We start from the raw sequence: 16,215 nt of genomic DNA, 5'->3' as shown, positions 1-16,215 counted from the left end.
TTACAAAAACAAATTGCATTTGCACATTGCCTTTCACCAAAAATGTCCCAAAGCCCTAACTGGATTCAAGCTACATATTTGAGAAGTCAGATCCCAAATCCTCTGTATATTCTGCATTTTAACCTGTTAGGTCTGAATTCTGGCGGGGGTTTAATTGATTCCCCCAACCCAATTGAGTGTGGTATGTAAACTCTGTACATTTGATTTTGGGTTCAAAACAATCACAACAGGATCAATTCCTTGTGCATGTAAATGTAGTGCATGGAAAGCATTAGGAAATGAAGGATGGGCAGGTTTGATTTCACTGTTCTCTGGTAGAACTGGGCCTTTCAAGATAACTGGAGATAGGATTGGAGAAATAAACACTCTCTCTTGCTCACTCTCAGGTGAAGAAGCTGCAGGTAATGCTGCGACAGGCCAACGACCAACTGGAGCGCACACTGAAGGACAAGCAGGAGCTGGAGGAGTGTGTGAAGCAGGGCAACGAGGAAACCACCACCAAGGTGACGACACGTAATCTCTTAGTAGTTTTACAAGTAGCTTTTTTCAACCTTCAGTTCAGGTGATCGAAATACCTTTTTTGCTTTCTTTTCAATTTCAAAGATTTTCAATCTAATAGTAAAGTAAAATATTATATTTGCATACCATACTGTTTTAGTATCAGTCACACAACAGAATAGCTCAACTGTGCCATTGTAAAGCTTCAAGCGACTGCATGGTAAGAATAACACAACATGCATTCTTTAAAAAAAAAAATGGCATGTATATGTTAGGGGGGATTAGAAAAATTCACCCTATTTGCAGAAAGAAACAGCAGCCTCTTAGACAAATTATAAGCAACAGATATTAAGAAATGTGAAACAATCGTATTTTCAAATTGTCCATTTTTCATTAGCATCCTAAAACAACTATAAAAGTGTTGTTGAAAACCAGTTGGGATGGTGTGGAAGTCTCTGCATGTATGTTATAGAGACCTACGGGAATCAACCTGCATACATTCTGGGCTAATGAATCTGGGCTTTTAAGAAATACGGTTCTGATGAACCATTCTACATGCTGTGAATGTAGGTCACTGTAGCTTATTCATTGTAAAAAATAATAAATAATAATAATAATAATAAATAAAAATCCTTTAACCTTTGGCTATATCATTGATACAGACCACACACTTTGAGAACTTTACAGTTGATATACTGTTGTATTCTGTGATTCTTTCAATGATGTTACAATACAAGTGTTGTCCAGTAAAACAATAAGCAATCACAATGCCACATTGTTTCAAGCCCCTGGCCATATCAACCGCACAGATCCATTTTACAGCATGTTTACAAACCGTTCAATCTGAGCTAGCACAGAGGGTGCTTTGTTTTTGTTTACAGTAGTTTTAATCATTTTAGCTGTAGTCAGTTGCACTTAACCAAAACCAGGGAGGAATGGGATAAAACATTGGTCATGTTTGCTGTGATTGGACTTCAGGTCTCCACGTTGATGCAGCGTGTCCAGGAGTCAGAGACTCTGCTCACTACCTTACAGCAGGCTTTCTCTCAGGCTAAGAGGAGAGCACAGGAGCAGATGGTAAGCCTGCCATTCCATTGCAAGACTTTCCACAATGTAATCACAGGGTCCTCTCCACTGCTTTAATAATGGGATGTCATTTAAAGAGCCTTCAGAACAATAAAACTGCATGGACATGCTTCCCACATTGAAGTGCAGTTCCCATTAATGCTGTAAATGTATGTTTACATCTAGGTTAAAACGCAAGTCATGTACTGTTTAAACTATCATACACATTTTCAATGAAAAAAGACTTGATTTAGTATTGTAGAGATCACATTTTAAATAGATTTTCACATCCATTATTAAATTACAGTGGTTCATGATGCATTAAGATATTATAAATGGTGAAAATCAAGCAAGAAAGTAAAATACTATGGTGTTTTATGATGTTTATTTTCAGTTTAAACCCTTACACCCTGTTATACAGTTAATGCTTTTAAATGAACCAATTATTTTGACAAGAGGGCTTGCCATTTTACTGTTTCTCCTAACATACCGAAAACGAAAGGTCTCATTATAAATATACTGTTACAAATATTTATCTTTATTTTTTTTTTTTAAACAAGTCATCGGTTTGCATTAATTATGTTGGGAAGTTGTAAATTTTGTTACATTGTATGATCCCCAACAAATAGGTTTAAACAGTGGCTGATTTTTAAAGTAGTTCTTGCTAATAAAATAATTCCATAAATCTTACCTGTTTTGCACTTCCATGATTTTTATTGCATGAGAGTAGCTGTTGTTTATTTCATGCTAATATTGCACTCCACTTTCACCAAGATAAAATGAGATAGTAGTGGTGGGCACCAAGCAAGATGCAGCTTCACTGCAACACCTGCACACCTTGAAGTAAGATATGAGCCTCCAGTGCTTTTCCTCTGCCAGGTAGCGTAGATTTCCTATTGGCCCGGTGTTCATGGCTGAAGTGCAATATAGCTCCAAGGATCAGCCAATTTGTGGCCTCCCTGACTATCAACACACACAACAGCGGTGATGCTGGCTCCAGGGATTAAATGTGCAGTTTTGAAAGAAACACATCTTATAGCAAATGTGTATTTTCATTTTAAAACCTGTCATCTGTTCCTACTTTAGGTAAACAGAAGTTTCAGTTTTCTCTTCCTTTTTCACAAGCAAAATGTTATGCTTTCACTTCCTTGGTCATTTCACCTCAGCATTGTCTTCAGGCAAAGCCTGACTGGCTGAAAGCAAGGCAGTCAGTAGGGGAAGCAGCTGCCTGGAAAGAAGCCGTTGAAGGGGTGGGCACAATTTCACCCTCCAGGTGACAAAGCGGGGGCAACACTAACTGAAACATTGCAAAATAGAGATGTTCAGTACCATTATGTTTCAAAATGAAAATACATATTTGCTATAATATGTTTCTTTCGAAACTGCACATTTGAGACCTATATAACTAAATGGAAGTCCCCACCCTGTAAGAGTGGTGGAATTATTTGTTGGCTACAATCACTTTAAAATACAAATGCAATAAGGGAACTGCAATGTTATGTGGTTATAAATACCTAATCAAAGTGACATTTTTACTGTAGCGCAGCAGAACACACTTTAAGAAACTCACTTCTTCTGCTTTGCCAATATGACTGTTCCTTTCTGATTATTCCTGAGTTGCTGCCGTGTTGTGGTTCTGGTGTCTTGTCCGTACAGGCGTTGCTGATGCAGTCTCGGGAGCAGGTGGCAGAGGAGCTGGCCAGGCTACAACGGGACAATGAGAGTCTGCAGGGAAAGCACCGGCTTCACCTAACCCTGCAGCAACAAGAGAACTTCACCGTGCCCACTGCAGCCGAGGTACTGCTTATAGAAGCACCTGCCAGCTGAGCGCCTACTTGTGAATTAATAAAGACCCCAAATATTGTAGCTTAAATGACATAGTCCCACGAGAAGTATGTACGTTATCTAAATAGCATTTGTTGAACGACCAATCTGATTTGGTGGACAGACAGTTATTGGAAAACAATCATGTTGCCAGCTACTTAAGCAATCTCAAATCAAACCATACTGTTCTCTGGTGCAGTGTTTCAATTTTGGTAGGAGAAACTTGCCAGATTACTGCAGACTAATACTATTATCTTGTTTTTGATAATTGTATTATCTTATCGGGTGTAGATTCAACTATAGCTACTTATAGTTACTACCAGATCTTGCAAATGTGACGGACTGTTGAATTAGATGGTCCATATGCAAACTATGCACTTTGTCTTGTGTCAGAAACATCATAAGCAAATCATTTCTGAATAAAACATCTTCTCACAAGATGTTTTAAAATCCCTAAGGTAGTAGATCCTATGGTGACAAAAATGATCAGCTGGTGATGCTACAGAAGACACATGTGTCTCCAAAGGTTCCACACATAGCAAGAAACTGTAGTGTAAGAGAATAGAGTTTCTGATATACCATAAAAAACGGTGTATAAGTCGCCATCGTCCCCCCTTTTTTGAGACTTAGACTTATACAAAGGTTTTTCCAGTAATTCAGTTCTTTCACCAGTACCTCCGTCTGTAGTACATTAAAACAACATTCTTCAGTGTGCAAATGATAAATTATGTGCTAAACTGCAGTGCTGCTTGCTATAGACCCCAAAAATACCCATGCTATTGGTATTCAGAATCCTGCAACTTATGGTAGATGTCTGGTTCAGAATCCTGCAGCTAGTCTGATTCCACCTTATAAATCACTTTGGGTGTCTTTGCAAAATCATCTAGATTCGAGAAATCTTAAAAGTCATTTAAACAGTTAATTTGCACAGCATATTTTATCATGAAATGTCTTAAAATAAGCTAAATAAATGTAATAATTGTATTGACACATTCTAAAGTTATTTAAGCAGGTTGCATCAAGTATTTAACATGTTTAATACATTGCAATTAGTATTACTGTGTAGACACCATGTGTTTCCTGTGTTTGTATTTTTATAAGATTTGAGAATGGGTGTGTCTCTTAGAAGCTAATGTTATTATTATTATTATTTTATTATTAATGTATTTTAATTACAAACTTAACCATCTCCATTGTCCAACAGATGGCAGTATGACACAATTTTGACCAGATTTCGAATTCAGTATCCATTCAGAGACACAATGTCTCGTAGCTAGGAATTTATTGTCACAAGTGTGAAACACTTTATTTGAAGCTCGATACATAATCTGATAAAGATTTGAATTTGTTTAACAAAGTTATATCTGATTGCTCTTCACAGCAGGAATCTTTTGTAAAACAGAAAAAACAAGTTCTTTCAATTTATAATCTACTTAAGTCTTGCATCCTTTCAAAGGTGTCATCTTCAAAGAATGTCTGGAATTGCGGGGGAGGGGTAGAAGACTTAAAAACACAGATGGCATTCTGGACTTTTAAAAGCTCGACCCATATATTGATAGGAATTGTATTAACAATAATAAACAGTCTTCACAGTAGCTAACAAACAAATCCCATAAATCTTAATCAGTTTCCATTAGTTGCACAGGTCTCAGATGTGCAGTTTTTAAAGAAACGTGTTTCAAACATGTATTTTCATTTTGGAACAGATATATCTGGCACAAGACTAGGTAAGCTTTGCCTTTCAGGAAGTCTGTTACTGCTTTACTTCCTTGGGTACTTCACCCCAGCAGTGTCTTCTGGTTATATCCGATTGGTTATTGACAGGAAAGAAACCTGTGAAGGGGTGGGGACAATTTCACCCTCCAGGTGAAATGACCGAGGAAGTGCAAGACAGTGTAAAAGCAGGGCTTGCAAATAGAATTCTTTAAGCTAGTATTCAATATCATGCTTAAAATGAAAACACATGTTGTCTGTAACGTGTTTCTTTCAAAACAGCACGGTTGAGACCTACGTAATGTATGGATCTGCATTGCGGGGAAAATGTGTGGAACTATTTTGTTAGCTACACTTAAATATTGTAACATATGCTGCCATACATTGAACAGCTGTAACATGTTGCACATAAAGCAGTGAAGTGTCATGTGTCCCTGGTCAGGAGCTGCATGCTCTGGTTCTGCGGTACCGGGAGGACATGGTGTGCATGCGGACTGAAGCCGATCACCTGGAGGAGAAGCTGAAGGCAGAGATTCTGTTTCTGAAGGAGCAGATACAGGCGGAGCAGTGTCTCAAAGAGAACCTGGAGGAGACGCTGCAGCTGGAGATCGACAGCTGCAAAGAGGAAATTGGTGAGTTGTAAAACACATTAGAAATGGTTTAGTAAACTTAACATAAGATGAGCTGTACACAAGGGTTTAAATGGAAGTCTGTGTTTTCTTGTTCTTTATTCCTGTGGCTGTACTTACCGTTTTCTATCTAGCTCAGTACATCTGTGGAATGTAACAGTGATGCAACTCTAATGTCTTTAAGGACCTACATTCTAATGTATGTAGTTTACATTTAGCGGTTAAGAATTATTTTACAAAGTATGAGCCAAAGCTTTCAAAAAATCGTTATTGGAATATTATGTTGATGTTTCCAGACTTTATTTTATTTATTTAATATGTAGCCATAGATGTTTAAATGCAGCAGTAGTCCTGACAGTAAAATACTGTACTGTAATGTCATTTTAATTCAAAGGCCATTACACGTAACAGTGCACGGCAGTTAAACTAGGCACCCTCACGAGACGATCGCTTCTCAAGTATACTGTAGTCAAATAGGATTGTGCAGCCATGAGTAAACATAATCGTGATCATGTAACAAGTTGCTTACACTGGACTTGTTTTGATGTATTGTACTCAGTGATTGAGCACCATTGACATTTGTATACTGTATTTAAACTGCTGATGCATGGAGGCACACTTTTGCTAATTGTAATCATATCGGTCCGCTTTTAAGAATCAACCACTTATAAGAATCAAATCATCCGGGTCTGTGATTCTTATAAACTGAGTGCACTGCGTGTGTGTGCATGTGTATGTATATATATATTTAGTATTGTAGTGATCACATTTTAAATAGATTTTCACTTCCAGTATTAGATTCTAGATTCTAGATTCTAGATTCAATGATTTTGTATATTCTGACTCTGAGTCCGATTGATTACACTTTCCTGTTAAGCTGCAATCCATTTTGTTTTTGTTTTTTTTTACAATAGACTTCAGCTTTTAAAGGTTAATGTGTGTTTTAAAAATTACATTGCAGTGGACTTACACAGCACACTTTTTTCAGACAAACCCTTTACTTTGTGTTTCACCATTTAACACTAGAACCGCTGCGGTTTATACTCATACCTAAAACCACCACCAGCAGTCATTATGATGGTTACATTTTAAACAACATTAGTATTAAAATGAAAGACAAACTATTGGATACAACTCAAAAGTTTTATTCAAGCACATCATATCAAACATCCGCACAGCGGAAATGTCATATTTAGTTGAACAATTAAACAACATAAAGCACTACTTCAAAAATTGAAAAAACTATAATAAAATAAACATTTAAAAAGAAACTAGTTTGTAAACAGGTATATGTACGTACAAAACTTAAAACGAAAGTAACATGTTTTCTCTTGCGTGTGTCACTCGGTGCAGCACAGAGTCCAGGTTGAGCTGCTGCTGCTGCTGCTGTAGGTTTCTGATCGAAATGTTTCTGCCGATGTGCTGTAACTGCACGTCTTGATTCTTTAGTGTAACTGTGCTGTGCTTTAGCGTTTGAATTTTAAACATGCCTAATTCTAAATGTAATCTATCTAGCTGATGTTAAATAGTACAGTAATATTGCTTGTTATTTCACCCCTGTCTTGAGTCAACGCTGCTCCTCCACTTTTGCCTTAATGTCAACTCTATGCCCCTGGAGCGTTGACTCGGCAGAATCCGGTGTGTGTGTGTGTTTTTGTGTGTGTGTGTTTGTGTGTGTGTAAGGTGGGTCTTAGCCAAGGACAGTTTACTTGGTGTCATGACCAGATGCTGCGATGTTTGGCATTGGAAGACAAGCTCAGCATGACCAACAGGTAGCCACCAATGAGAGCAATATATGAAACACGAAGAACAACTTTCGTCTGTCCAGGGGAGCAACCTCCAAGAAAAGGTATTAAAACCAAAACTCGTCTGGGACAACTGGAAACTGCTAGAGACTGGAAAATGCTGGCAGATGTTGGACAACAGCTTATTTTCCCACCTGAGATTGCCACCACTAACCTTCAACCTGATATTGTCTTGTGGTCTGGATCAGCACGCCTTGTTCACCTGGTAGAGTTTACAGTGCCATCATAGGATACTGTGGATGAGGCGTATGAAAGGAAGGAACTTTGGTAGGCTCAACTAGCTGCTGAAGCAGAACAGCGAGGATGGAGAGTCCAGGTTTACCCAGTGGAGGTGGGTTGTTGAGGATTTGTGGCACACTCCTCAACCTGGTTTCTCAGAGACATCGGCGAGTTGCGACGCATAGTGAAGAGCTTATCTGAAGCAGCAGAGAGGAGCAGCAACTGGCTGTGGTTGAGACGAAAGTATTCTGGTTGGGGACCTCAAGCACAGTAGAAAAATAGCAAAACATTGATGTAAAGGAAGATAAGTGAGCTGGGCTTAGCTGAGTGGGGGACGGAGGGGGGGGTGATGCTGGGATGCCAGAATCACTGTCGATCCCTTTTAAGGTGTCGTGGGCTAGTCGACGAAACACCAAGGATGGAAGGTGCCCACTTGAAGACCCCAGAGAAGTACCCTACTCAGCTCAGTGCAGACGGTTGTCATGCTGATACGCTAGGGAGGCCACACTATGGTTGATCCCTGGAGTCAGCATTGCAGCCGTTGTGTGTGCTAATGCACCAAGGAGGCAAAGTAGGCTAGCATTACACTTCAGCCATCAACACCAGGCCGAAGGATATCTACATCATCAGATGGAAGGAAACGCAGAAGGATCACATTAGTTTACAGTAAAAGAAGCTATGTCTTAGTTGGTGCTTATCTTGGCGAGAGCTGAGTCCAATATCAGAATGAAGTTTTAACACCTACTCTCATGTAGTGGTATACATATAGTTAAACATAAATGTAAAAGTTACATTAGAACCCACTAAGATAAGAAAGCTGTTTTATAAAAGTACGTTTTCAGTCTTGACTTAAAAACTGTAACAGTCCCAGCTTCCGTGACGAAAGAAGGGAGGGCATTCCATAATTTAGGAGCTCTGCATGAAAAAGCTCTTCCTCCTGTGGTGATTTTGTTGACCCTAGGAATAACCAGCAGCCCCACATCCTGTGATTGAAGAGTGCGATTTGGCTATACGGGATCGGTAACGCCTGTAAATAACTGGGTACTAATCCATTTTGGGCTTTCTAGGTTAAAATCTATATTATACTGCACAGGGTGCCAGTGTAATATGTTCACTTTTCCTGGTTTTAGAATTGTAGCAGCGGTATTCTGAAAGAGCTGTAAGCGAGACACCACACCTTTTGGGATACCAGAGAGAAGTGCATTACAATAATCAGTTCTAGATAAAACTATTATCAAACCTTGTGTTTAGGTAATATAAATGATCAGTCAAGGGAACATTTTTTTAACACACGTTAATCGCCCTTGATCCTCTCAGTGTATCGTAATTCATTCCCTGCGGCACTATTTTAATATACTCGAGTGAATGCCACACAATAAGAGCAGTCGTCGTTTGAATAGAAAGCTAGTCAAGGAACTGCGTTATGGAGCAAAGCATTAAAAGTATCTGTTAGTTCCAGTATCACAGAATGCATCTAGCCTGCTGTACCTCCTGTTGGAAACACGTCTTCACTTCTCAAAATACACTGTCAAGCAGTTATTCTGCTACAGGCAGCAACAACAGAACAGCAAATGAAACCCGTCAGTTTCGACAGAGTATTTATTTTTTTTTAAATTCAGGATCTCTGCAAGCCTGTGAATCAAGCTACATCATGTCAGTACGATACAGGGTGTCCCACTTGAAAATAAGTATTTCAGTTAGATGCTGGCATTCAGTCCATGTCCACGTTGGGAGTGACATTCCTGTATAAGCAGAGTTTATAATAACGAGGATTCCTGTACATGTCTGTGCTGCTCCATCATGGGATTATTTATTTATTTATTATTTATTTGTACGTTGTAATACTTAAACTACTTACTGGGCTGCTTTCAGTGAGACACCCTGTATAAACAATGCTGTTGCAAACTGGATAGCTATCAACTTTTAATTTTATTTCAATGATCACATTTATTTTAAAAGAGATTCTTTACAATTAAGGAAAATAACCGTTACTCTGTGAATGCTTTGCTTTTATTTAGATATTTTCAAGTTATAAAAAATTATTTAATATCCGTTAACCCTTTTGCTCCGGCGAACATTCCACCTGTTTGAGGTCTGACTGACGTGACTTTCGGCTTGTGTATCAGGACAAATATCCACTGAAATATACCGTATTATACCTTTCTAAACAGCTGAGAATCTGAAGATTATCAAGAGAATAACGTTTTCACACTATGATGAAGTATACCCTACGTGTAATTTAGTGATCGCCTACCTACAAACTGTAACAGTGTCAGTGATAGCCACAACTAGGATCAGAATGAATTATAGAATACCGTGTCTGGTTTTTATTTTACACCAAATTGTTTGACGGGTGCGTAATGTGAAGAAGTTCTCCATCAGATAGATCTGTCAACTCATCAATATTTTCTGTAAAAAAAAAAAAAAAAGGTATATATGAACGATGATTTTCGAGTACATTTTAAAACGTATTTTCATTCAAAGTAGGTAATCGTAGGGTATATTTCATCATAGAGTGAAAACTTGATAATCTTCAGATTCTCAGCTGTTTAGAAAGGTATAATACCTTTATTTAGGTATAATATCGGTGGATATTTGTCCTGATTCACAAGCCGAAAGTCATCGTTATGTCAGTCAGACCTCAAACAGTTTGAATGTTTGCCGGAGCAAAAAGGTTCAAGGAAATTAAACACAGTTTAATTGGAAATGCAGTAAGGTGAGTAATAAACTGACTCCATTGTGATTTAGCGGTTGGTTCAAACAATTTAACAGCAAGTGCTGGAGTTTTTCTGTATAATTCTGTGTAAATAAATCTAAAACCATAGAGGGTTCAACAAAACAAATCTAGAAATAAGAAAACAAGGAATTTATGATGTGCTGTTTTTTGGATGACATTAATAATAATATTAAAAATAGTCGTAAAATAATATCAGTAATAAAACAAAATTGAGGTGGATGCAGTAATTGTATCGGTTAAATGTGTGATTAAATCCAAGATTAACTGAGGTTAAAAATGTTAGTTGCGAGATTAATGGCGATTCATTTTTTTTTTTTTTAATCGCTTGACAACCCTATTTTAAAGCCTTGTTTTTCTATACTTGTTTTCTTTTTCTGTTCTCTTCTCTTAAATCTGTCTTTTTTTTCTTTTTCATTTCCTTCGTTGATGGCTGCCATTCAGACATTCTGGAAGGTATGAAGCAAGCGCTGGCCATGGTGCTAGTTTAGGCTGTGTGTGTGTTTTCATTGTCACAGAAGATGCCCTTCTTTTCATAGCAGCAGCTCTGACACACTTAAAGCACTGCCACTCCAATGGCACCATTTACTTGGTTTTGGGCAGAAGCCTTTGCAGTGGTATTTAAATATTCTCCCTTGCTAAAACCTCTGAGATAAAGCATGTAGTTTGCAGGGGTGACCAAGCATCGCAGCTGTATACAACATTCAAGCTGCAGCATGTCATTTCCCATGGTAAAACTATACACAATTAAAGGTGCAGTCACCAACATTTGCAAACTATAAACATGATGGCTTCATTGCATCGATTAACCATTCAGTAGAATGAGGCAACAAACAAGTGAGTACAAACATTAAGTCAATGTATTAGTATCACTTTAGTATCACTTTGTCTTAGCAAGTTGTATTTTAAGTCTGTGAATATGTCAGCAACCAACTTGCTCTAAAGAAAGTTTTGGCGACCAATTTAGCCATTGGCTCCTAAGGCACTGCATTCTGTATCCAGAATAATATTCGTTGTAACAGGAACATGTCGAAAGTAAAGAGACACCCCCAGGTCGCATGTGGTCCACTGCCAAAGCTCAAATGCCACCATTATCCGTTTCAACATAAAACATGATCCTAATAACATGGGTATAGGAGAGCTGCGAGAAGAACAATGTCCTACAAAAACAATCGCATTTGCAGGTGCTGCCCAACCCCTGACTTCTGAGATGCAGTCATCTTTCATGATGAGTCTGATTTTTATCCATTGTGTGGGTTTGGAGAAAGAAATGACAAGAATTGACCTATCAAAGCCCACTCGGTAAGAGGAGTGGCTACTACTTGGGCAAATTTAAAATCCGTCCCAATCTAGGACATCTGCAATGCGGCTACCTGGGCCTCTTTCGAGACCTTTACAAAACATTACAATTTAAATTTGCCTTGCTCTCAGCCCACCTTTACTCAGTCTGTGTTGTCTGTGGCTTCTTCCACTAATATCTGACCTGCCATCCTTTATCTATGTCCTTTGGTAGGGTTCACTGTGTGTGTGGAGTTCGTCAAGGTAAGAAGAAGGATAACTATAATATGGTTTCTTTGTAGAATGATGAACTCCGCACACTTATATCCCACCCTCCTTCCCCCTTTTTGTTCTTTACTGAATAATTTTTTTTGAAATTTGGACAACAGTATTAAAATATGTGGGAGGTTATATAGAGGAGGGTTAAAGTGAAGTATGGCCAATGCGTCTAATAGCGATATTGGGGTTTTAGGTCATGCATTCTATTTGCTTTTTAATTTTTTACTCAATGAATTCAACATCCTGCTCTTGAAAAGACTGATCTGCACAATGATCAGGATTATTTACTTCTATAACATGAACCTTGGCTTTACTGTCAGTGACAATTGTATTAAATGTTACAAATCAAACACGGAAATAATTCTTATGTATCAATAAAAAACATCTCTGATTGGTTTAAGTCAGACTGATGAACACCCAGGATAAGAATGCAATTGGCACAGGCAGAGCTTATATAGTAACCCAATGCAAGGCAAAAGCTAAAACATTGTTACCTTCAGGAGAGATTGCGACCTACATAATGAATACCTTTTTCCATTTTTCACAGCTTCCTTTTCTAGTTTGAAAACAGAACTGGAACGTGTCAAATCTGAAAAGGAGCAGGTATGTATCCTTTGGGGATGGCTGGGTGATTGAACTGTGAGGTCTTTTGGCAAAGTTGATGCATTAACCAACCCATGGGTCTTTTGAATTGTTTATTATCCTTTCCTTGTTAGTTTGTCTGCATGATAGTCCTTGACAATTTTGACATAGCTGTTTCAAACTTGTCACGTGATACAAGAAGGCTATTTTGTAGGTCAGGTTTTGAGATGGGCACTGGAGGTGAAAGAAACTTGATTTTACTAAAGTTGCCGTCCTGGCAAATCTTTGAGACGCCGCAAGAGAGCTGTGTACATCGTCACAGGTACGGACAGCCTGTTTTAATCTTGATAAACGAAAAACATTATATGAACTAAATGCCATATCAACAATTGCTGTTGAACTCAAAATAATTTTTTTGCAGCCAATCGCAGTAAAGAATACTCCAACTGGAACCATCGTCAGAGGCAACCGCTAAAAAAAGTGCCTATAATATTTAACAAACTGTTTTATAACTTAATGAATTTCCTTATTTTATTTACCTGTATTGCTTTATATAGTTTCAACATGTTCACTGAGTTTAAGAATATAAGTAACATAATTAATTTGCAGAGAGTGTGATACCTCGAAAAAAATGCACTGAGCCAATAAAGAACCTTGTAGAACACACGCGTGGTTGTACAATAGTTCAAAGTAACATTGTAGTTAAAATGGAAGGCTCTTTAATGCCTACCCCATTACCATTAAAGATTGTACAGTGTTTATCGAGATTACTCATGACTTCAAGGTAATGTTGCATTTTACCTACCCCCTGAAAATACATTTTACGCTCTGTGTTAAAATTAGAGGGTAAGTTACTCCCAGACCCAAAACCTTAATTGGAGCACTGAATGTACCAATCTCACTGTACAGCCCAAAAATGTACAGAATTACAGTACTGTATCTGACTGCATTGCAACTGCATCAAGCAGAGAAAACCAAAACATATATTGGAACACTACAGCCTTGCTGTATATGTACAGTTGAGGGTACTCTGTTTCTTATTATTAGTTGTCTGCAAACAGTTATGTGGCCAGGTCAGTGAAGATGTATTTGATTTGACACTGGCAGGCTTATAGTCTTACAGTTGTCATAAGGAAGTTATGAGTTATGAGTTATACCATGTCAAGTCAACCTGTGGTGCTGTTTCCAGGTACACTTTTTCTCCTCTGTTTTTAGTTTTTCCTGCCCTAGACACATGGTGCCTTCACAAATGTCCATACAGATGTTGATGGTGTGTGGCCCAAAGGCAAGACCTTTGTTTGCTGTTGTAATGTTTCCTTTCCCCCTGTCTGAAGTGTGAAGGTTGCTCTGATTTCAGTCCTCGGTTTCAGTGGTCCTGTGTGTTGTTCCTGCAGCTGCAGTCCAGTCTGGCAGAGAAGACTCAGCAGCTAGAGAGTCTCCATGGTCTAAACAGCAGCCTGGAGGAGCAGCTGAGAAAGGAGACGAGCACCAAGGTGAGCACAGACCTGCAGCATGGACAGAGACACTGAGCGCATCAGGGAAGCTGCTGTAGCTATCACACCACTTCCAAATAGATTATTACTGAAGTCACAGTTAGCACTACTCTGGGGGGTTGGCGGACGACATTGCCAAATTAAACCATTGAAGGAATGTGCATAGCAGATCAGACAAGTGAACTTGGCTCTGCTTGTGGTCTTTAGAGCCATTTTGAGAAACACCATGGTCATTTAAATGTGCTTGGCCCACTTAAAAGTGTTTAGCAAACCAAAATTATTATATAGATCTTTTGGGGATGCACCAATCATTGGATTGGAATCGACACTGATTATTAATAAAATACCATAATCAGTTTCTCTGTCATCACAGGTTGTTGTTGTTGTTGTTGTTGTTGTTGTTGTTGTTGTTCTTGTTGTTGTTCTTGTTGTTTGCCATCATTAGTGACGCAGCAATGCTGTAACCAAGCTGCAGTGTTGTGAACATGCTTTGAGGAGATATTTAAAACACATTTTACATTCAAGAGCTCAGTTTGCTGTCTATGATGATACACTTGAACATGGTGGTCAGACATACTGTGTTAAACTCCAGTCCGGGCTCCCCTAGTGCTGAAACAAAGTAATTGTCGTGTTCTGATATCCGCTCCAAATTCAGACAAGTATTCAGATAGCAAAGCCATTATAGGCAACACTCCATTAAAGTAGAAAAATATCACAGAAGATGGCATACAGCAGTTACAGTTAAAACAAAAATCGTATTTCAAGTAAAAACATTACATAAGTTATATATATATAATCCCTGCCATTAGCGTGTCTTCCCAATAAACAAAGTGGCCATAGACACATTTTCATAAATTAATAACTTTTTTACTTGAATAAACACTTAAAATAAAATAAATGTGGAAAAGGGGCGTTGTACAATGAAAAAAAAAAAAAACTACTCCGTTCTCTTACTACATTCACCCTAACGAAAAAACTATGATCGTAAAAAAAAGGCTGATAAATATTTTGGAAGTTGGGTCAGTGTTAGAAAATTTGTAAAAAAAAAATACAGAGTTTTGTGTAGCGCAACCTCTAAATTCCACACGTACTTCAAGTTCCATGTCAGTGAACATGCTCGTATGTTCCAGTGAATAGTGTTCATAATGTTTATTTTGTTCCACTAAAATAGTGGCAATTTCCACAATCAATTACGTATGTAAGTCAAATGAAACATTCCTTCATTGACTAGAGCGATCAGAAACCTAGCATATACAATTCAGGAAACAATATACGCATTCTGCAATTAATGAATATGACTGTTGATGATTTTATTTGTATCTGCTTTGTTTTGCTGATTTTTGGCAATTTTTGAAAGGAGCTCGGCGGCTTCGGCCGCCTCTGAAGGATAAGGGGGACAGCCAGCGGGCTGGAGATGGGTGTCAGTCCCCGAGTACACTGAACAAGTTTAAAAAAAAAAAAAAAAAAAAAAAAAAAAAAGACACCGAAGTATATACTGAAACTAGCACTGAAGGGGTTAAATGAAGCACTGCTCTTCTGTTGATAAAGCAAATGTATTAGCATAGCTAAAGGGAACAAAGAAGAAAAAGGGGGGGTTATGATTTAAGTCTTCAAAGTCTTAAAAGGAGTCGACATAGTTAACGCTGACCAAAACCAGAAAAAGAGGATATAGTTGAAAATTAAGTGATTTAGGACAGAGGGAAAGAGACATTTCTTTGCACAGAGAGTGGTGAGGGTATAGAATGTGTTACCTAGTCATGTTGTTGATGCTGAATCATTAGGATCCTTTAAGACCCAACTTGATCAATTGGCTACAAGGAACCAGGTGGGCTTAGATGGGCCGAATGGTCCCTCATTCATATATATTCTTATGTAATGTGTGGTGTCTCATTGTTGATTTCAGACGAGCCTAGAAGGCCAGGTCTTTGAAGAGAAGGATAAGGCTCAGAGGCTTCAGATGGAGCTGGATGTCAGCGAGCAGGTCCAGAGAGACTTTGTGAAGCTCTCCCAGACTCTCCAGGTACAGCATCACCTGTCTTTATTAGTGCGGAGCGATGTGTTGCATCACAACTCTGCTACACATGTTTGTTTCTGTA

The 16,215-nt window shown here is 38.4% G+C and overlaps 1 protein-coding gene across 2 annotated transcripts in view; it reads left to right on the top strand.

The window, feature by feature from the left end:
• The window catches only part of LOC117429672 (rab GTPase-binding effector protein 1), a 58,252-nt gene that overhangs the window by 35,401 nt on the left and 6,636 nt on the right, over positions 1 to 16,215 (top strand). For both annotated transcript variants that reach the window (XM_058998355.1, XM_058998356.1), the window contains exons 11-17: positions 387 to 503; positions 1,477 to 1,575; positions 3,220 to 3,360; positions 5,543 to 5,732; positions 12,592 to 12,647; positions 14,021 to 14,119; positions 16,023 to 16,139. In XM_058998355.1, coding sequence (XP_058854338.1) covers positions 387 to 503; positions 1,477 to 1,575; positions 3,220 to 3,360; positions 5,543 to 5,732; positions 12,592 to 12,647; positions 14,021 to 14,119; positions 16,023 to 16,139 — 819 coding nt within the window. The remainder of the gene's footprint in view (positions 1 to 386; positions 504 to 1,476; positions 1,576 to 3,219; positions 3,361 to 5,542; positions 5,733 to 12,591; positions 12,648 to 14,020; positions 14,120 to 16,022; positions 16,140 to 16,215) is intronic.

Source organism: Acipenser ruthenus, chromosome 24, assembly GCF_902713425.1.
Source record: "Acipenser ruthenus chromosome 24, fAciRut3.2 maternal haplotype, whole genome shotgun sequence".
Classification (NCBI taxonomy): Eukaryota; Metazoa; Chordata; class Actinopteri; order Acipenseriformes; family Acipenseridae; genus Acipenser; species Acipenser ruthenus.
Note: the sequence above shows the minus strand (reverse complement) of the source record. Positions and strands in the feature narration are given on the sequence as shown.